Source organism: Nannospalax galili, unplaced genomic scaffold (assembly GCF_000622305.1).
Source record: "Nannospalax galili isolate Female #2095 unplaced genomic scaffold, S.galili_v1.0 scaffold684, whole genome shotgun sequence".
NCBI classification, from domain to species: domain Eukaryota; kingdom Metazoa; phylum Chordata; class Mammalia; order Rodentia; family Spalacidae; genus Nannospalax; species Nannospalax galili.
In genome coordinates this window covers 83,542-105,532 of record NW_008351729.1, presented here as the reverse complement: position 1 = coordinate 105,532, position 21,991 = coordinate 83,542, and the positions used below count along the sequence as shown (strand labels likewise).

The 21,991-nt window shown below is 46.9% G+C and overlaps 1 protein-coding gene across 3 annotated transcripts in view; it reads right to left on the bottom strand.

Moving 5' to 3' along the window:
• The window catches only part of Ank3 (ankyrin 3), a gene marked incomplete at its 5' end in the record, with an annotated part of 136,964 nt that overhangs the window by 32,848 nt on the left and 82,125 nt on the right, over positions 1 to 21,991 (bottom strand). For 2 of the 3 annotated variants that reach the window (XM_017802098.1, XM_029553903.1), the window contains 7 exon segments: positions 12,362 to 12,443; positions 13,863 to 13,985; positions 14,576 to 14,701; positions 15,326 to 15,554; positions 15,871 to 15,967; positions 17,384 to 17,591; positions 19,090 to 19,301. In XM_017802098.1, coding sequence (XP_017657587.1) covers positions 12,362 to 12,443; positions 13,863 to 13,985; positions 14,576 to 14,701; positions 15,326 to 15,554; positions 15,871 to 15,967; positions 17,384 to 17,591; positions 19,090 to 19,301 — 1,077 coding nt within the window. 3 annotated transcript variants of the gene reach the window in all.

The following is a 21,991-nucleotide window of genomic DNA, read 5'->3' as shown; positions in this document are numbered from 1 at the left end:
GTTCATAATGTAATGAGATTGAACATGCTGGTGAGCTTGCTACTTCACAACGGTCACAGAATCGTGTCGTGATGGAATCTGAACATCTGCACTTCTGCTCTGACAGAATCGTATCCGTGAGCACATTAAAGAAACAAAAGGAAACCGTTCCCATCTCCGAACAACACCAGTACCGTTAGCATGCGTCCCTAGCTGTCTACAGCACAGCTGGATTGGGAAGGAAGAAGGAAGGGGCAGCACACACAGATGAGGATGACCGAACGAGAGGCTACGGTGAGTCACGCCACAGGCAATCACGACAGGTCATGCACTAGGGTCTACGAGCTGGAAAGTGTTTACGAACTATGCTGTTTCTCCAAGTTGTGAGCAAAGGGCGCTCGAGAAACCTGACTGCCTTCATCCTCACCAGTCCGCCTACTGTTCCTCCTCTCACTGCCGGCCTTTCCACTCTTTGATTTTAAAGTTGCTGCCTCTGTTTTCTTATCTCTAGCAGACTTCGTGGTCACTGAAGGCTGGCCACCCCGGGAAGTCTCGGACAACGACGTGTTTCTTGACGGACTTTCTTCCTCATCGGACAACTCCGGCTGCATCTTCCCGTCGTCTTCAGTGAGACGGTCCACAAGCTTTAGGGTCTCACCACTAATTCCCTTAAAATATTCAATGGGGTGTTTACATACCTCCTTAAGCTGACTCTCTCTAACTTTAGCTGTGCTGCTCCTGCGGCTGGTGGCGGTGGAGGTGACACAGGTGGCTCTTACCTTTACTGGCAACTTGGATGGAGGCTGTTTGGCCTTGCCTTTCTCGGGGTGCCCTCGCTTTTGCGTGGCACAGGCTTTTCTGACTGAAACTAGGTTTTCCCTGTGTGTGTTCTTGACTGGAATTCGGGACCTGGCCTCTACACATGGAACAGGAGGGAGGGCTTTGGTTCTCTCAGACTGACTAACCTGCCTCAGTCTACCCGCTATACTCTCTGGCTTATGGTTTGGCGGGAAGGTATCTCTTGGTGAAGTGGCCTTTACGGGAAGCTTGGATTTCCGCCTAACCCCTACGGATTCCTCCGTCTTGGGCTGCTCGCCAAGAGCTTTCTGTTTATCTCTGGTGCAGTGTCCTTGCAGTAACCCTGTCTTTTTTCCTGAGGAGGCTTTCTCTGTGGCACAAGTGGGTGCCGCATGGTCTGTCAGAACTACATGACTGGTAATGTTATCTGTCTGCAAAGTGGAAGGATCCAAATTATTGTTGTTATTAAAATTATCTTTTTGAAAATCGTGTTTGTCTTGAGGCCTAAGGCCCACCTGGCTATTGGCTGTGCTTGACATCACTGTCGCGACTTCATTGTCTAAGCCCTGACACCTGGTCACCACAGCCTCTACCTTATCTGTCACTTCTCCAGGGCCTTCTTTCTTCATGGTCATGGTGGATGCGGAAATTCCCATTTTTATAGGCGTGCGCAACTTGGGGTCAACTTTTGAGGTGTTAGCGGCTGCCGCTGGCTTCTCCAAAGAGCCACTGCGGGCTGTACCTTCCTGACACTGTCCGCTGGTCGGGATGCTGGGGCTGGGTTCGGCTGTAGGTGCCTCTACATCTCTCTCTAGATCGGTGTCTACAGTGGTGTCCCCTGACTGTGGCTGTGGGGTGGCAGTGACCGTACTGTTAGCCCCTTCCCCCTGGTCCCCTGACTTCCCTCCAGAGGTATGCTCACCAATCTGGAAAAATTGGAGCCTCTCTTCCACAAAATCCCTCTTGCTCATGTCAATCGCACCACTGCGGGTCATCTCAAACATTTTCCCTTCGTGAAACGGGAAGGGGTTAGGCTCACTAGTTGGGGTACTTTCGTCGGTTGGTGTTCTGGCTGGCGTTGTGTCAGGGGTGGTGGCTGGAGAGCGGTCGTCCACTGCCAGACCAAACTGCTTAGCGTCATCTTCCCGAGATTTAGCATCAAAAACTTCATCGTCCCCTCGGCTGTTAGACCAAGGGTCAAAATCCAGACCTTTGGTCGCTACTGTTTTGAAAGGGGTGGCGAATTCTTCATCTACTTTGTAGCTGAAGTAGGTGTCCGGGAACACGGATCTGTCCGGGTGTCTGCCTTCCAGGGTGAAAAACTGGGCCCCTGACTTGGGGTCCACCTTCTCTAGGGCTCTCTCAGATGAAGAACTTTTAGAGGATGGCTTATCTTCATCCAGGCCCACCTTTCCCTCCTCCTCGATCACTTCTAGTTTTGTCTGGCTGAAAGGACGATCTGCCGGCTTCACGATGCCCTCGGTCCACACGTCCTTCTTCGTGTCCACGGTTTGACTCGGGAGCTTGGAGTCGCTCTCGGTCAGGCCGTCATCTTCATCTTGCAGGTCATAGCCGTCCAGAGAGTCGATCTCAGTGGCGTCTGTGTCATGAGAAAACTCGGCCGTGGTGGCAATGGAGCACTCGGTGATGGACTGGTCATTGTTCCCGTTCTGGGCCGTTTCGTTCTGAGGTGAGTCAAGGCCAAGGCCACATTCGCTCTCCTTCCCGCTACCGTCTGCTTCTTTCTGGTGTGGAGGCTTCGTGGCAGCAGTGTTGGATTTGGCTACATCCTTCTGTCCTTCGTCGACTTCCTTTAATTTGAAAGTGTACTTTTTAACCGGGACCGGGTGGTACATAGATTCCTCATCACTGGAGTCACTGGCCTCTGCACCGGGAGGGACGGGTGATGGAGGCTGGACTCGGATGACAGGCTCGGCCAGCTGGTACTTGTCAGACTCATCCTGGAGGCTGACCTCAATCATGTCAACCTCCCTCTCGGGGAGGTACTGATGCTTCTTATCTGATTCCAGTTGGTCGGCATCCAGGGGGGGAGGAGGGGGGAACTCTATATAGGCAACTCGGTTACTTTTGGGTCTTTGGACAGAGTCTCTGCTCACATCATTATCCGTTCCCCGGTCAGCGGCTTGCTCCAAGGTCACCTGCTTTACGGAGGTTGAGATGGCTTGCTCCTCCTCCTCCGATTCCTCAGAAACCTCTGGAATCGGGCTGGGTTTGCCTGGTATGTAAGCTATGAGAGAGTCTGGTGTCTTAGACGTAAACTCGTAGCTTACTTCCTCAGAACTGGGAGTTTCTGGGGTCAAAGGGCTCTTCCCAGAGCTATCTAGAAAGGACACTTGTTCTAGGGTATCGTCCTCCGGACTGCCCTGGGGAGAAGGGGGCTGCTTCTGCTGTCTGGCTGTATAGATGGTCCCCCTGGTTTCTTGCACTGTCTTACATTCCTGACTTACGGTTTTTTTCACACTTCCTTGCTTTACTTCCTTCTCATACTGTTTTCCCATGTGTACAAAGCTGACATAAACAGGTAAGGTTTTGATCTCTTTCCCTCCCTCCATCTGGGCTATGGGTGCGAGCTTCTCCAACCCACTGTGGTCGAATACATCACTAGAGGGAGAGTCCTTTCCTGGACTAAACTCTAAAGAATCGGGAGATTTGGTGGGGGAGGTCTCCGTTTCATCGAGAGCTGGGCATAAGCCTACATAACTCTGATGTCTGGAAACTCTGCTGATTTCTGAATAGGTAACCTTTTCATCATCTATGGAATTAAAATGCTGGGTCTCAACTGTCTCTTTACTTATACTTGACTGGGACACTTTTTGTGATAGTTCATGTTTTGGAAATGTCGACCGCTCACAAAACCCATCAGGAATATTAGAAGACAGCATCCTCCTCTCGTCAGCGACCCTGACGGGGATGTGAGACGTCTCTGAGCTCTCCATTCTCCTGGGAGGCTGGTCCAGAGTGCTGCCCGGACGCTCCCCATCTTTAACAACGTACTCCCTGTATAAGACTTTCTTGGAGGGAGATTTTACAGTCATTTCTTTAATCTCTGAGAGAGAGCCATTGGTTAGCAATTTGTGCTCTCTCTCAGTCACACACATAAATTCATTCTTTGGGTCAACACTCCTGTCAGGGTGACCAACGTGATTCTCTCTTACATCGTGAACAAGTACGTGTGAAAGTTTCTCTTTCTGAGACTTATGGTTAGTGGCCCCAGAACTTTCCCATGTTCTAAAGACCTTTTTGTCCCATAGTCCCTTGGACACTAAATCTGATGTTATGGGACAGGCTGAGTCTTTAGCCTGTTGCTCATGAAAATAGTCAGGTATGGCCTTACTTGACACTTCAGTTCTGGGTCTTTTTGCCTCGTCAGAGCCAGACTCACTTACAGCCACCTCATGGCTTTGAGCATGCTCATCTTTAGCTTTTAACGCCACCACATCGTTTCGCTCCGACACACCTTCCTCTGGGAGGTCTACAGCCTTCAGCTGTTTCTCTCTAGTGACACTTTGATGTATGGGCAGCTTGTTTTCCTGTGTTTTTTTAACTGGGATTCTGGATGGGCCGTCCGCCTTTTTCTCTTCTTGAGATGGACCCTTACTCTTGGCATGTGTGCCTTGTTCAAATTTTAATCTAATGGAACTGAGTTTAGATTGTTGGAGCTGAAATCCAGACTGGGGCCCCTCTGGTCCCTTGCTCTGAGCACTGACAGTTCCTTTGGCTTCCTCTGTGGGCTGGCCATCCTCACTCTGTTGGGAAGGGACCCTGGTCTCCGGGCTGCCGGGCCGACTACGTGCCTTCCTGTCCTCGGCCTGAGGGACGCCTTGTCCATCTGGGCCACGCTGCCTGGACTTAACCCATTCGTCATTTGATGCCAACAGTTCGGTTAACACCTTCTCAGGACTGCTACTGGCGGAGCTCGGGGAAGAGTACTCTTTGCCGTTTTTGGGGCGTGGCTTTTTCTCTGGGGACTGCAACTCATCGTTCAGCTTCTCCGTTTTGTCACGAAAAAACTGGGACACTTCAGTCAGTTTTTCTTCGGCCTCCTTCACAGTCCTGTCCACCCTATCTTCATATATCAACTTCTCTCTACCTCTGTCTAGTCTGTCCTCAGTCAAGTGCATCCACATGGCATGTTTGGGACTGCTAACACTGCCCGAATAGTGCGACACTGTGACTTTGTCAAAACGCTCATCCTTAGACATTTTACCTATACCATTTTCAGATACATCTTTATAGATTTTGGAGAGAATTTCTTTGTGGGGGGCAGTGGCTACTTTTTCTCTGGACCACTTATCAGACCCCTGTAACTCTGAGCTAGGGGGTCCTGCATGGTCTGTCACCGATTCCTCAGTATCAGAGTGAGACACATCTAGCTTTTCTGACAGAAGCATTTTCTCAGCAAACCTGTAAGACTCCCCTCTTAGCTCTGACAAGTCATCGTCATGGTAATCTATGGAGTGCTGACTCAGAAGTTTCAGCGTTTTATAAGAGTCATCAGACAGGAGTTGTGCGGAACTGGGCCGGCTATCTTCTTCTTGGGACACTGGAGTGTTTACTCTGGAAGACTCCAGGTAAGAAGGCAAGGACTCCTCCTCTTCTTCTTGCTGACCCTGCTCCTCTGGGCAACGCAAAGCGTCGTGTTTCTCTGGCAGAAAATCTTTTAGGTTAACATCTCCCCGGGATACGTCTCTCTGATACACATACATTTCCTTCTCGGGATGCTTTTTGGTCTCTCTAATAATGACTTCAGTGGGTTCAGCTTGGTTACCTTTTTCTATGTGGACTTCTATTATACGCTGCAGTTTGGGTTTCGTTTGGTTGTCCTTCTCTGCGTGCTGGGCTGAGGTCTCAGCCGCAGGCTTGGCAACGTCAGGAGGCATGGCCGACTTGTGTTCAAACAGCCCCGCCAGCTCTTTGGAAGGGTCTCGTCCAGACTGGAAGGCCTTCATGATGTCGTGGACCGACATGGTCTCTTCAATCCTTTCGGAGGCACCCTCGCTGCCTGGTGGGGAATGATACACCATCCTGGTGGTCGTAGTGATGTGAGTTTCTTCTTTTACACGCATGCCTTTGCTCAAGATCCGACTGTGGTCCTCCTCCTCAGTACTGGCTTTCATTTGAAATGCTTTCACTTTTTCCTTAATGCTAGAGGTGGTGGGCTTCGGCTCCAACTCCATAAATGTAGGTGAAGGCTTGGGGGACACGGGCTCCTCCGGCTGGGACTGAGGCACGTCCCCAGTGGAGGGCTCGTAGCTTCTGATCACGTGAACCACTTCAGTTCTCGTTTCTGTGATAACGGGAGGGATGGGGGCTTCGTGAAAAAGCGGCTTGGGACCAGTGCTCTCAGCACTTTGTGGGGCCGAAGGCGTTTTCTCGCTTCTGGTTTCAAAGCCACTATCAGACAAGGGACTTTTATCTTGGTCATGTTGAGAAAAGTCATCGGGAGACTCTAAAATAGTATCTGTTCCAGAAAAAGAGTCAGCCATCTTGCACAATTCCTTCTCTGAGGTCGAGGGCCTCATGGAGGCTGGCGGCATTTTGAGCTTGTGATCCTGCAAGGCCATGGCTGGCTTTAAAACCCTCTTCTGTCTCTCCTCTCCATCCTTCTTCGCATCCTCGAACTTGTACTTTAAGTTGGTCAACGAACTGCTCCCAATGTCGTTGGTCAGGTAGTCGATGACTTTGGACAGGTTGTACTCCTTCTCGGAGGCAGCCTTGACCTTGCCCTGCGATCTCTCGGGCAGGGCCGGGGTATGGCTGGCAGCGGCCTGCCTGGCTTCTCTTATTTCTTCAGAACTGAACTCTATCCAGTCGTCCTCTGGAGACTGTCCTTTGTCACTCTTTGGGGATTTGGGTGGGCCTCTGTTACCGACACACACATCCTTTTGGAGGATCTCACTGACTTTTACCAAGTCTTCCTTCACTTTCTCAACAATTTTGAAAGGTTCTTCATCATCGATTCTCCCTTCTTTGGGGAGGTCAGGTTGGAATGGCTTTTCCTCGGGCACCTCCGTCTGCAGGATGGCGGTCATGCGCATAAGGTCCTCCTTCATTTCAGCCACATCCTTTAAGATCTCCTGACTGGAAGATAAAGAAGATGGTGCAGACAGCTTGAGGGCTGAGGGTGCGAGGAACAAAGATGACTTAACTGGAGAGGAAGTTCGATTGAAGTGGGGCTGAGGACGGGTCTCCATAGTCAATGTTTTCATGGGCGACAGCAAAGCTGCTGCGGACTTCGTGAGTGAATTAGAGTCTGGAAGCTTCTTCAGGGCTGGTTCTGGCAAAACATTGACTACAGAGTATACTGGCACTGTGATTATGGATGAGGTTACAGATGAGGTAGTTGCAGAGATTGAAGACCCAAGGGAGGTGTAGGCTGCACGTGCAGAAGTTCTTAGAGCCTGAAAGGCTGAGGGCGTTGCAGATGCATACGACCTGAGAGGGGAAAAGGGCACGGCTGTCGTGGCAGAAAATGTTTTCTCTGCCGTGTCAGTGGCCACACTCACCACCGAGCTCACAGCGTTGGTGGCTGTGGAAATTTTGTCCTGTAACGTGGTAGCGGCTTTGCACCCGTTAATGAAAGTTGAAGACAAAGGGTACTTGGAAGGGGAAATGGGCCCATTGACTAGCGCTACCTCTGAGTGTCCGGGCATCTGTTTCAAGGGGGACGAGAGAGCCGATGCCATCGTAACGTTAGCTGACAAGATGACATCGGCTGTGGACTTTGCTGGAGACACCACTGACTTTAAAGGTGAAGAGATCAGCGTTGCTGTTGATGTGATAATTGACTTAAATGGCAAACTTGAGGAATACATATTAATGTTTGATTTGGGGGAAGCAGGGGGTGTCATAGTAATGGATGACCTCTCCAAAAGAGACCCTGCTGTGGTCACTGGAGAAGTTCGAGAGGAAAATGTTGAGTTGGGTGCCAGCCCTTTTAAGGGAGTGGCCTCTGTGACTGGGGGACCTCTCCCCAGGGGACCAGAGGCAACTTGGATATTGTATGGAGATGGTGACACCACTGTTTTTATCGGTGAAGAAATTGTCCGAAAAGATCTAATCGGAGAAGCCACGTCACTAATGGATTTAACTGAAGAGGGGGTCGAAGCGCCTAAGGTGGATTTGATTGGAGAAGGAGTCGAAACAGACCAGATCGATTTTAATGGAGAAGCTGATGGTGTATTAGAGGAAGAGCTGGATAGGGAGGTGAAGCCAGACTTGGCCGGCCCAGGCACTGTCATCGGAGCTGTTGTCCAGGGCTGGTATGGTCTCGTAGAAAAGAGTGGTTTGTACGAGTAAGAGATGGGAAGGGATCTTGTTGCTCCTGAACTCCGTTCAACTGTTTCTTAAATTTTAAAATGAAATCAAACACAAAAATCAACAAAAATGGTTGAGAAACAGAGAGACCAGAGAAAAAAATTGGTCAGTAAACTTGGAAATATTACAAAAGCAAGTACAATGTTCGCATGATTTAGGATGGAGGCGGCAAAGAGAGGAACAATTAAGCAAAAAAAGAAACATCTGCAGACCCGAAGGTAAAGAAAAACAAGGAAGCAAATCAAAGAACAAACACACAGAGCAAATATGAAATGAAACGGGCAGAGCAGGTCGCAACCAAAGAGGTCAACAATGGAGAAGAGGAAACAGAAGGAGAGGGTGACGGAGAAAATAACCACGATGGAAAACTGGTCCCTTACTTCCTATTGACTTTCTTGTGTGCTGGGTTCGAAATACCAGAAGCCGTTCTGTTTGCCTGTACCCGTCTGTTTGTTTTGTGCAACCACAGAATGCATTTTAATAACCTCTACTGCTCCCTCTCCTAGACCTTTTCCACAGCAGACTGCACCTAGTCAGAACCATTTCGATATGTGAATGCGTACATTAAATATTTGAAACTTTTTTTTCCAGAAAAACCACTCAAGCCTATATCATGCAGAGGTCAAAATAACTAGTAAGAGACAGGCAACTGGTGTGCAGACCGTGAAGCCACTGGATTTTAAATCTGTTTCTTCCATGCACAATTCAGTTATGTTTCACACCCATGAAAAGCCAATAAGAGCAAGAAATCGTCTGAGTCAGAATTTTAAACCAAAAACTGAAAAGAAAGAAAAGGAATGTTTGCGCTTCTCTGTTTTTGTCCATGCAGGATATTTCTTGTGATGGGGTGGGGGGATACAGTATGAAATGATTTTCAAAATGCATGTGTACACACATACACACACACACAAAGGGGAAAAAATAACAGAAAATATGGTTCATGGTTACCGTAAGCAAGCAAAGCAACTCAAAACATGATCATGCACAATTTTTCACGGCAAACGAGCCAGTGAGGCAATGAACACAGTTTGTACGCAGAATGATGCACAGTATGCATAACTGTTAAAAATACTTTTTCAAGAACATTTGGAAAGAAGAGCACACTTTTTCCATGAGTTGTGAAGTAATGGTACCTTTTGAGATTTTAGGAAACTACTTAACACATTATAAAATACATATGCAACAGAGAAACCCATATCTAGAGCTGTCTTCGTTATAGGAAGAAAAACAGAGCTTATTTCACATATTTGTCATAATCTATTCTACTTTTAATTCTCAAAAGGTATCATGGGAGAATCCAAAAGGCACAAACATATTTTGAAGACCCCATATGTTAAATAATCTTAGTGGGACATGGTACAAATACAGATGTTTATCAATTGCAAAGGTACCAATTCTGGGACACGCATGGCTTCCCCCAAACGCTGCACAAGTTATGAGGGAGACCTACCACCAGGAAAGATGGGTCTAATAATACAACAGTCTTCTCACCGTGGGGCAAGAAGTCCACATTGGCGGTGAGCATATGCTGGGGACAGCACACACACACACACACACACACACACACACACACACCCAGTCCTCTCTACCTCTACAACTCTAACAAACAAACCAAGCTGGCACAGAGGTCTGGAGTGCCTGCTAAGGTCAAGTGCTCCAGGCCAGTGATGGGTACAGTCTTGCTCCAAGAAACCAGCGGCTCAGAGTCACAGTGAGATGCAAGGAGGACAGAGAACCTGCTTCATCTTTTACGCTCCTCCTCACGCTGTGCCCGGACCACTGCTACAATCCAGTCCTTGGACTAGCAGCTACTCCCACAAGGGTGAAGACGTTCATTCCTAGTGTACATTTAAAGTCAAATATTCAGAACATGTCCTTTGCTCAACTTACTGTTATCCTACAGATAAAAAAGGGGAACACCTGAGGCATCCTCGCAAGGTTATGACCCCTTCTGGCCTTCATTCTCAACACCCTACTGCTTAACATGCGGGAAAGGCCACATGGCATTTGCATGGCTTGGGGATTCCTTGATTCCGTGATTTGGGCTCAGCCCATGTTTTACGAGTTCTTTCCTGTCACTACCAGAAACTGGCAAAAGATCTCTCCTTTCCTGCTGAAGCCCAGCTCCACTAGGAAAAGAAATCTTTTTCTTTTTTTAAAAAAAAGATTTAATTTTTAATTATGTGTATGTGTATAGGTATGTGCACGCGTGTGCAGGTGCCTAGAGGCCAGAAGAGGGTGTCGGATCGCTTGGAGATGGAGTTACAGGCGATTGTGAACCACCTGATGTGGAGGCTGAGCGTCAATCTCTGGACCTCTGCAGAGCAGTGTGCACTCTCAACTGCTGAGCCATCTCACCAGCCCCCAAAGGAAGTCTTCTGAAGGTTGCCTGTGGTTTCACACTTTTCAAGGGACCTCCAAGTTAGCACTTGATTACACATCTGAGACTTTGGTGAGAGGCGTTTTGTGACACCCTTTGAAATAAGGGCCATTCTGGATGTTGGTGATTAACTATACCAAAATCTTTTTGCACCCTGGGCAGTGGGGAAGGGGCAGAGTAAGGGAAAGTGGTATTCACTTAGAGCCCTAACACCTTTCAGAGGCTGTGACAATCCCTTGGTTTTCTTTTGATCCTTTTCTCTTCCTCTGTTGGCCACCCCTATATGCCCTGTCATAAAACAGACAAAAATACCTCCTCCTACTAAAAGTCAAGAAAGGCAAGCCGAACACATCCATCTGATAATGCCAACCAAAAGACCAACGCTTTTGTGTGTGGAGAAAATTCACTTGGCACACACCAGGGCTCACATTTCAGGTACTCGAAACAACTAAGCCCTTAGGGACAGAGCCAGGGAAATCTGCCCGTCCTGTAGTGTCTCTGACCTAAATAGTAGTTGCTCCAATAAGCCTGTCTAAAGCCTACAGATGCTTCCTGAGGAGTCCCAAGCTATCCAGCATGGGTCTCAGGGGCAAAATAACATTCCAAAGTTACGCCCAATTAACTATCAAAAAACCATTTAGCTGTGTACCCACTTTGCTCTTCTACAACACAAACACAACAGGTATTAGTTTCAGACCCATGTTTTCTAGAAGGATTTAGACATGTCTGCTAGAGAGCTCTCAGGTCTGAGGGAGTGTTGGAGAGCGGTAAGTTTGCAGGTTATGTTTCTCTTGTAATCCACATTTTGAATCTGAACACGAAAGTTTTCCTAACAGAGCTGGATCAGGCAGACTGGCCTAAGTAGTGGGCAAATTCTTGTTAGGCATTTTATGTGCTAGTCTACAGAAAGTTCTGGAAAGAAGGGGAAACTAAGCTCATGATGCTTACTAGAACATCTCCAAGCCTCTGTGAACTCAAGTATCAATCAGTGGGAAAGAGCTAGGAACGGATGACACAGTCTTTCTGGATAAGCCCCCTTCAGAGTACACCTCTGCTGTACTAATCAAACACAGCCCTGCTTTCTGGATCCTCAGTTCCCTTTTGGGCTGGGATCATCTCCAGGGTTATGGTGACCATGGGATGTGAACAGTATAGCTACGAGGAAAGAAAAGAGCAGAGGCAGAGAGAGAAGGACTGAGTCTGCCCAGATAAACCTACGCCTGCCTTGCAAGCCACTTACCACTAAACCAAAACTGACTCAGATAAACGGGCTTCCCAGTCCAGCCCCAGTCAGGCCTCAGAGCTGAGGTTCAATAGAGGACAAGGGAGGGAGGTGGGGGTAGGGGACGGAAGGAATAAGCAAGCGTGTGCTACCTCCTGAAGGGGAGAAGATACAAGTCTTACAAAGTGATAAGGGAAAGAGTTGGGTGCAGTGTACAACAGCCTAACTCTCAAAAAAAGCCGAGCTGACAGGGCAACCTAGCCTCCACGCCACTCTGAATATTCAGGAGGAAACACCTTCTCTTCTGAGCACAAATTTAAAGCAATATAGGTATTTACCTCTTAGCATGCTAATACTCATCAAAATAAAATCAAAGCTTTAAAAAAAAAATAATAGCTTATAAATAAATAAATAAAAATGAGCGACTAGCTTCAAGCAGAAAACCATTTGCAGCTACAACTTGGGATGTTTGTACCTTGTGTCTTCAATTATGTGTTCAGTATTAAATTTCATAATGGGGTTTCTCTATAGGCAATTGTTTTTGTTATTTGTTTTCCAAATGACAGCAAAATTTGGTGCATATAGAAAAAATGTCTCTTCTTACAAAAACTGACATAGATTAGTAAACATGTTAGGAAACTCACTTGTGCCAGGCTCAGTCAGGTAGCTGTAGCGCTTACGTAAGGCTAAAGATGCAAAGCTCTGTCTTCGATCCGCCTTCTCAGCCTGAAAAAGAAAAAGAGATGGTTTCCGCCTTCCCCGTGGCAGCATCACCGCTCTGAAACATTTCGTAGGATGGTGTGCTGACATCTTGTCCATCCTGATCTTTCCTACGTACTCTCCTCTTAAAAATGTTAATTCCCTCCTGAGAGTCTATGGACCCCACCCCAAAGCCTCAATACATGGCATGATTTAGCAAAGAGCACCAACACAGCAGACTACAGGGGACTACGAATAGAGACAGCACTACGGGGACCCGGGAGGCTGAGCCGTAACTTTTCCCCATCAGTTAATATCGAAAGCACATGGATCACACGGTATGCTCGCTCTGTGACTACACAGCACTGGAAGTCTTACGAAGCTACCACTGTGGTTACTGTTCACAGGCACATGAGATAGATGGGGGGATTAAAAACAGGTGACTGGCCTTATGAGCAGTCATGTAACTAAGGCTGTGGGTTTTTAAAAATCCAGTGATCACACAGCTTAGAGAAAGTCTTAGAGAACTGAACAACTGCACTCTTTAAAAACGCTCAAATTTCTTCAGCTGGACCACCAAGTGTCTATCAAATTTTTATAATCCTATTTATATATTACATAAAACATGTTGGCTTGAACACTAGAACTCTGTATGAATCAAGGTCTTAGAAGTTATGATACAGCAGGTACTGGACTGTAGTAGACAGCAAAATATACATGTGAGAATATAAATTTATGCATGCCGATCTCACATTTAAAATGTTTAAATGACCAGTTTCTCTTTTAAAATCAGTAGCTAGATTAGAGTTGGGCAGGTTATACTAAAGTACACCTATGCATCTGCAGAGGAAGCGTGAACCATTTTTTTAAGAAACTCTCTTTACCTCACATAGGCTAAGATGTACAGAAATCTAATGTCTATGTTTCTCGCTTCAGCCCTATGCACGTTCTTTCATACACATCCAGTCTCTAATCTACCTTGGGAGAGAATGAAAGCAAAGGTGTTCATATTACCTCGTCATCTTGATCTGACTCTGTCTCCTTTGGGTCCCAAGATGCGTTGCAGAGACAAGGAATGTTATAATGGACATCAGGGAAAAGAGTGTCAGGATATGGAAAGGACTCGGTAGGAGGCGTACAACGCAAGCTGGTTTAGAAGGCAAAGCAAGTCAAAAGAAGCCAACGAAACGGTACAGGCAGATGCACACCCACGGCAAGTCAACGTGTGGTGAGTGTCGGAAAGCCTCGGGAGCTATGAACTACCAGCAATAGCAATCACCAGAGGACGCCGTCGTACGGACTTAAGGACAGGACACCACGCAACAAGCCTTCATCTACACACAGAGAGCTTTCACAGTGTCACAACGCATTCCTTAGTTACATACCTGGGGCCTACTTCTCAAGACCAGGGAAAGAAAGGGAAAACAAACCAGTCTTAAAAGATACCTTTTTGTGTGCCGGCAGAGTGATATTTAAGTTGCAAACGGCTGCTTGAGGCAGTCCTTTCGTTGTCTTCGGTTCTTTCAGAAAAGACAGACGACCACAGGGCTCCTGGCTGCTGTCTCTAACCTGGGAGAATTGGGGTAGTGTGTGGTTACAGAACAACAGATTCCAATCTGTGTAAGGCTGAATTATGGTGGTTTTATGAAGTGTTTATACAGGTGGGAAGGAGGGGATAAAGTTCCCAGAGAACCAGGATGAGCCTGGTAAGATGCAGAGGCTCAGCTCCCAGCTTTAACAGCAAATGGCTATCTCCTTGGCTGGTCTAACAAGTGTTTCTACCAAATGCATTTTCTTTCTCTCGCTAATTTCATTTTCTCAAAACTTCACTTTCTGAAACAGTAAATAAGGCCAGTTAACAGTCACTGCTTGGTCTTCTTGCTGAACTCCCTCAGAAATGGAAATCAAAGGTAGCTAGATGTGGTCCATTTACTATAGGTTGTTTCATTTTACAAACATTTAATATTTATTTTTAAAATACATAGGTTATTTTCACCTATTATAAAGTTTAACTAGCTTGAAGAAGTCAAGGACAAAATCTGACCTTGTTTGTATGAGTTCAGGTTTGGTGGGATAATTCAAACTAAATAATTTTATTTTTCTCTAAGAACTTTTCCCCTTTTTCTAAATCCATAGAGTCTGTGTTAAAGATGATTTACCTTGATGGAAAATGGCAGTCTATTTTCTTTGAAAGCATAAAAGTTAAAAACAAGTTGCTGTCCTCCTTTGGTAAGTGGGGCGAGGTTTCCATAACAATCAACATAAATAGGCTTTCCTTCGAGGACCTTATAGAGTAAAAGAAATCCGTTATTTAATGTTAAGTTGACTCAGAAGAATTTTGAGATTTTTTTCTGTCAAATAACATTCAAAGACTGATATATTTATATGTCACATTTATCTCATTATGAGAATGTCACTTTTATGGTGTTGACATAAAAACAATTCTGTGTGCTTACAATTCAACAGCTGTGATTAGAAACCATTATTATAGGCTTGCGTAAAACAGAATTATGCTACTCCTGAGACGTTTTAAGCATGTTTGAGAAGGTGCCTGACATTACTTCCTCATGCAGGTTGAGAATTTTTTTCAACTGAAGGGTACTCACATGATCACTGGGTGTGAAAAAGAAAAATCACAGTAATGCACGTGGACAGTGATCATGAAGAAAAAATTGGACTGCCCTAGGGAAATGGAGAGCAACTGGGGTTCATCAGTAGCACATTGTAACCAACAGAGATGAACCCAGAGATACTTAGATAATCTGAGAAGGAGCCCATGTGAACGTTTTAAAATAAATTGTGGCCTGTACGATGTACTTGACATTTGTGTGTGCAGTGTGCCCCATGGTGGCCCCCAGTACAATCCAGCGTCGGGGTGTCAGAGAAGCTCGTTCTTGGGGCCCAGGTACCTCAATATCTTTGCTTCTGGCAACTTCCTCGAAATTCTCCTGCTGCTCGAGGGTCTTGTCCACCCTGTCGTCTGTCATGCAGAAGCACCGCAGGGACGACTCCACCGGATCATTCGTTTTGGCAAAAACAACGAACTTGGCCATGTACGGAACACATATCAACTCTCTGTACAGTTGTGAGGCTAACCCTACTGTTTCTAAAACCTGGTGACAGTCTGCAAGCCAGAATCTGAAGGAAACGAAACACCATGTGGCTAAATGAGGCGATTTGAAAGCTATACCTAATAAACAGCAACAACACACAAAAGAGAAATAAAGCCAAAAATTCCCAGTGAGGAAAACCAGGGGCTGGGGATGTAACTTCTCAGGAGGGCAAGTGTTCGGCATGTTTATGGGTCTGACTTTGATCCCCAGCATCAAAAACTCAATCATAAAACAAAATGAAAATAAAAACCAGTCTGCTAGAACTCAAATTGAACTTTCTCATTAAGCAGCGACAATGAAGACACTTTACTAAACATAAACACTCATCTTTATTTCCATACCTGGCTGAGACGTTGGTGGTGAAAGAGACGCAGTCCTTTATGAAGGTCAGCGGAGTGGTTCCTGTGATGTCTTCCCACTGTGCAGGCGAGGTGCCCCCTGGAAACAGCAGCAATGGGGCAACTTTGCCAGGGGGCACACCCACTCCCTACCACCCCTGCTTTTCCTGCAGAGCCGCCAAGTGGCCAGGCCCAGCACTTTTCAGATCTGCTGTGTCTTCGAGGAGACATCCCCTCTACTTTCCTGGATGTTCACCTGCTTAGGTGAGCTCTGTGACTTTTGCAAACGAAGTAGTTTGTGTCCGGGTCACAGTGACTGGTTTAAACTTGGGGGAAATTTTTAGGTATATCATCAGTGCCATTTGAAACTGTAATGAGTGGCTAGCTTCAGGTAAGTTTGTGTGTGTTCACGTGGGTACATGGATGCTTATGTGTATCTGTAGGCCAGAGGTCAAGGTCTGCTGTCTTCCTTGATTATTTTTTGAGACAGGGTCTCTCAGTGAACCTGGAGCTCACTGACTGAGCTAGGCCGGCCGGCCAATGAGCTTCAGAGATCTGCCTGTCTCTGTCCCCCGCCTGCAGTGCCGGAGCTACAGAGACACAGATGCTACGGATCCAAACTCAGGCCTTCTTGCTTCCAAAAGAGGCACTTTACCAACTGAGCTGTCTCTCTGGCTTCTCAGATAACTTTTTAAAACAGAGGAGGGAAAGATTTGAGAATGATCAGGAAAGTTAAGAAGCAGCTCCTTCTGATCCTGGCTCAAATATTACTCTTCTAGAGAAGAATTGGACCTTAAAACATTAAACTGTGCTTTAATCACCTTGATCCTGCAGTACAGAATCTGATTAGGATAATTAAGGGATGAATTAAGGTTTGGATTGCAAATTAGAAAGAAAAATTTGTGTGTGTGTGTGTGTGTATACAGTGTACATGCATGTGCATCATAGAGTATGTGTGGAGGTAAGAGGACAACTTGAGTCTGTTCTCTCCTACCATGTGGGTTCCAAGGGTTAAACTTAGGTCGTCAGCCTTGGTGACAAGCACCTTTATCTGCTGAGCCATCTTTCCAGCCTGAGGTCTGGATTCTAGGTGCTTAAAACAAAACATATTCTCCTTCCTGTATATTTTGCTTCCTGGGTGGCAGTCAAGTCCTGGAGGAGCAATAGTTTCCCCAAAGCCTTGTCATCCAAAGGGTACAGCTAGATTTACCACCTCTGTCTGGGTTGCCAAGAAATGACCTATGTGCTCGAATTGATTGAATAACATCTCCACAGTCCTAAAAGGGTTCTGTGACTAACCCTAACCCTAATAGCAGGAGACAGCCCTGTTTTTTTTATGGAAATTATTCCAGGGATAAGAGATGGGGGGATGGATAAGAATAAATGGCTTATTCCTTATGTTCTTTTCTGGCCACAGGTCTTCGAGCTTCTGTGTCTGTTCAGGCAAATGTGAGGAGGTGGGATGGGGGCACGAAGGGATGGAGGTGGGGGAATGGGGGTGGGGGCTGATGCACACCTGTGATGCTGCAGAGCAGGCGCAGGTTGGGCGTGGTGTCCCCCTTGTACCCATTGGCTACGCCTTCTCCTGAGGGCGGGGGCACCGGAATGGTCATGGTGATGGGTTTATGGAATTTCCTCCTCCTTGGTTCCACAGTGACAATTGGGCTAAATGTTGCTTTGTTTCCAAGGATCTTTTTCACAATTTCATCTGGAACAGGCTGGGCCTACAAACAGGAAAAGGACCTTAAATACAAGTGAACTTTAAAAAAATTCTTTTAATCAGAAGCAAAAGCTGGAAAAAAAAAAATCTGACAACAAAAATCCATGTGTTTCTTCTTCCTGTCTCACTGTTTCAGGAAGGTGGAAAAACAAGATGAACAGGGGCAGGAGCTGGCTGGGCTGTTTCCTGGGGGTGGAGCCTGGGACACAGATTATACCGGCTTGCTCCAGGGACATGGAGCCAAACCTCAGAGCAGAGACACTGTTTAGTATATTCCCAAGTCAAGAAAAGCAAATATTATCTCAGTTTGTGTTGGCCCTATGCAGAACATTCCACACAACCTCACACAATCAGCTTGAACCCGGATAAAAACGGAGGCTTTCAGAGGTAAGGAACAAGTGGGCATTTAAAACGGAGAGGATACAAATTCTAGCCCAGTGAGTCTAACTTACATCATTTGGTGTCTTTGCTACTGGGGAAAGTGATTCTCTGATTGCAGGGAACATCCCTGGTATTATACGGAGGCATGCAACTCCAAGTGTACCAACAGCCTTCCCAAGGCGAGCAGAGCAGGGTTACAAAAAACCCCAACTCCCTTGGACATGAGAGGGAAGCCTCCGAAAGAAAAGTTAACTTTCAGTTAAATTAATTAGTATTTTAACAACAATTTTATCATCTTTTTCAGTTTTCTTTATTCAATAAGGACAATAAAAAGAATTTGTTAAGTACTAAACTACCCGAAGTAAATATAAAAAATACCATTCTTGCCAAGATTTCCAGTCAGCTTTCCAAACCCAAACAAGTTCTAACTGGTTTGGATGAAGCCCAGCATTTAGGATGTACTGAACCCAAACTCAAACACTAACACTTGCAGGTTTCACTATAACTGGATTCATATGATGTATTGTTACAAACCGAGTTCCAGTATACAGCTCCACATAGGAGACCAAGAACCTCTCGTTAGAAAAACTTTTTCAAAAGAAGCCAACTGGGACTGTGTGTGTGGGTGAGTGCTCACATACATGCAGAAGGCAGAGGGGATATCTGGTGTCTGTGCCAATTGCTCTCCACCTATTTTCTGAGACAAGGTCTTTCACAGAAGGAACACGGCACTCATCAATTTGGCCAGTGAGCTCCAGGGATCCTCCTGTCTCTGCCTGCCACCAGTGCTGGGTTAACAAGTGCAGGCAGGCACACCTAGCTTTTTACCCGGGTGCTGGGGGATCGAACTCAAGTCTCCGCTTTACCAACCAAGCCATCTCCCCAGCCCCAGCTGAGAGCTTTAAAGCGAAAATTGCTAAAATATATAACCCTATCTAACCAGTTAGTAAGCTAACTTTACACCTAATATTTTCAATTTGAGATACTTTAATGATTCCCCAAATGGCCCGATTATCAGTGTCATTAAGGGTTGCAGAAATGCTTCTGGAGTGAGATACCATGAGAGCTCTACATGTGTAGAGAACAGAACACGGAGTGTTGCGATGCTTTCCAGTCAGTACCTGGAGACCCACTCGGATCCTTTTGGTTAAGGCACCCTCTGGGAAAGACGCCTGGACCAGGGGCACAGTCGTGCTGCTGAGAATCCCACCTTCAGGACCAATCTGGTTGCTTTCCTGCTTAATCCGAGAAACCACTGCAAAATACTGGGGGAAGTCCTTTGTGATGATCCTGCAGATACGCTTTGCCCCTAGCTCTTCTGGGCTGTCAAGTTCTGAAAGAGAGATTGAAGTCATGAAGGAGGGGTGGGCATGCATTTCCACAAAGCAAATAAGTGGTCATTATGGCAGGTAAGTGACTTTGTTTGTTTGTTTGTTTTTTGAGGAAAGGTTTCATGCAATCCAGGCTGGCCTCGAACCCAAGATGTAGTCAAAGATGATCTTGAACTTCTGAACCTCCTGCCTCCACCTCCCAAGTGCTGGGATAACAGGTATGTGCTGGGGATGGACCTGAGGCTTCATGGATGCTAAAGCAAGCACTCTACCAACTGAGTCACATGCCCAGTCCCAGGATAATTTTTAGGTAATTTTTACTTATTTAAACTAATACTAAAAACATGGAAATTGGGGGCTGGAGAGACAGCTCAGCAGTTAAGAGCACTGGCTGCCTGTGCAGAGGACTGGGTTCGGTTCCTAGCACCCACATGGCAGCTAACAATCATCCATTAACTCAAGGTGCTCCGATGCCCTCTTCTGACCTCTGCTGGCAATGCACAACACAGGTGCATTCACACATATGCAGGCAATACACTCATACACATAAAATTAAATATATATATATTTAAGACATAGAAATTAAAAATACAAAGTACTGTGAGGCATTTGAACATGGGTCTCATTTGAATATGCTGCATGGAACAGGTGATGACAGAGGAGACAGGATGGAGGGAGGGAACCTGACAGCCAGGAGGGAGGGAGGTGTGGAGCCCCAGCATGAGCCTCCTAGGGAGACCATGGCTTCTGCACACCAATGTATTATTATAAGAAACTGTGGAAGGAACCTTCAAGGGTGTTAGTACTGATTACTTCACAGGGATGAGAGATTTCCTGGGGGGTGTAGCTGAAGGTGAGCTGAGCCTGTGGGGGGTGGTAAGACTACATCCAGTCTTAGACCTCTTGAGTTATTAGCAAAATAAAAGAACAAACCCCAAACTTCCAGGGGGGGAGGGCAGAGGACTGCTTTTATTTTCAGTGTTTACTGCTCCTAAGAGGAGCTCTTCCTGCCCCTCAAGCGGTCAACATTCATTCAACTGCCCTTTAACCATCACATTTTTGCTGAGATTTTGGCTCATTCCAAACAAACTGTTGGGGAAAGAGGAATTTACTGTTTGTTTGAATATACTGCTTGCCTGAATTTACTGCTTGAACTTACTTGTTTAAATTTACTGCTTGTAACCAATTAACTCAACTGGAGACACAGGCATCCGGAGATAGAGGCAAAGTGCTACAGTCCCCAGAGCCTGACCTGTTCTGTGTCATGTCATGTCTGCTTACACAAGATAACAAGAAAGAGTCGTACCAGGCACATACCAACCATCTCTCCCCAATTGAGACACCTGAAGGGAGTTGTAACATTTTTCTTGTTTTAAAGTTATTGGTTTGGGAAATGCTTGCTTTGAAACTATTGGCTGTATAAACATGGGCTTTTGTGTAACGGTTGTGGAAGTCTATATAATCTTTACTTAAAATTGTCTCAGGAAAATTGTCTCAGGGTCGATTGTTCTAACCAGACCTGCGTGTTTTGGGAAAGGACAGTCGACCCCAGCTAGCTGGTTTAATAAAACTCTGTTTGATTCTTGCATCTCCATATTCATGAAATTGTTCTCCAGAAGAGACCCACTGAGTCACAGACCCTAACATTTTAGGGGCTCATCCAGGATTCGTGGGGGGCTTCTGGGGATCAAAAGATGAACGGGGGCAGAGTTTCTTTTTCTCCGGACAGGGCAGTGTAAATCGAGGGTGGCTCCCTCGTGTCTGTAAAATCCAGAATAAAGCGGGAATCGCCATCCCGTGTCTGGTATCGGGTTCGAGTCCCAAGTAGGGAAGTCCGGGTTCGAGTCCCGGCACCTAGGGTCCGAGTGTCTCGGCCCTGGGGAGGAAGCCCGATCGGCAGAAACCTGGCACCAGAGGAAGAGGAGGTCGAGCTCGTTACCTTGAGGCAGTCCGAGTGGACACCTTTTGGGAGAATCACGAGGAGTCTCGGGGATCCCGAAAGTGAGAGTGGTGAGTGCAGCGCGCATCTGAGGAAAGAAGGACCGGGTCCGAGTGAATGCAGTGAGATGTGGTGCGCGTGCTTGATAATTGTGCTAATTATCTTAATAAGGGGGGGGTCTGGTTTTGTATTTTTCTCTACGCTCTCTATTTTAAACCTTCCTTTCCTCCTTTTTCCTTCCTTTTATTCTCAGTCTAAGTAGACAAGACCCTTTATCTGTATCTCCCCCCCCTCTCCATCCCTCTCTCCAGCCACTGGAAAAAAAAACCCACGGCCGGGCTGCGCAGGCTCTGGGGCAGCTGCGCCATGGCCGCCGCCCGGGGCATGAAAATCTCCAGGTGGCACTGCCAGATGAAGTTCGAGTGGCCCATGCTCACGTCCACCAAGCCCTGCGACCAGTTGCGCCCAATGGTCACCAAGCGCCTCTTCATGAGGTACTCAAACTTGTGGCCCTCCAGCCGTGCCATGGCCCAGCCGCCCGGTGGGGACCCGCCACCCCCGGCCCTGCCGCCCACGGGAGGGGCACCCGCGCCCTACAGCACCACTGCCGCCACCACCACCGCCACCACCGCCCGCCCGCTCGGCTCCTAGGGCCGCTGCTGCAACGCTAAGCTGCACTGCCTGCGCCCAGGGCTCTGGAGGGGGCTGTGGAGTAGCCGCCCCCCCGGCCCCCGATCCCCACACCCCCGCCCC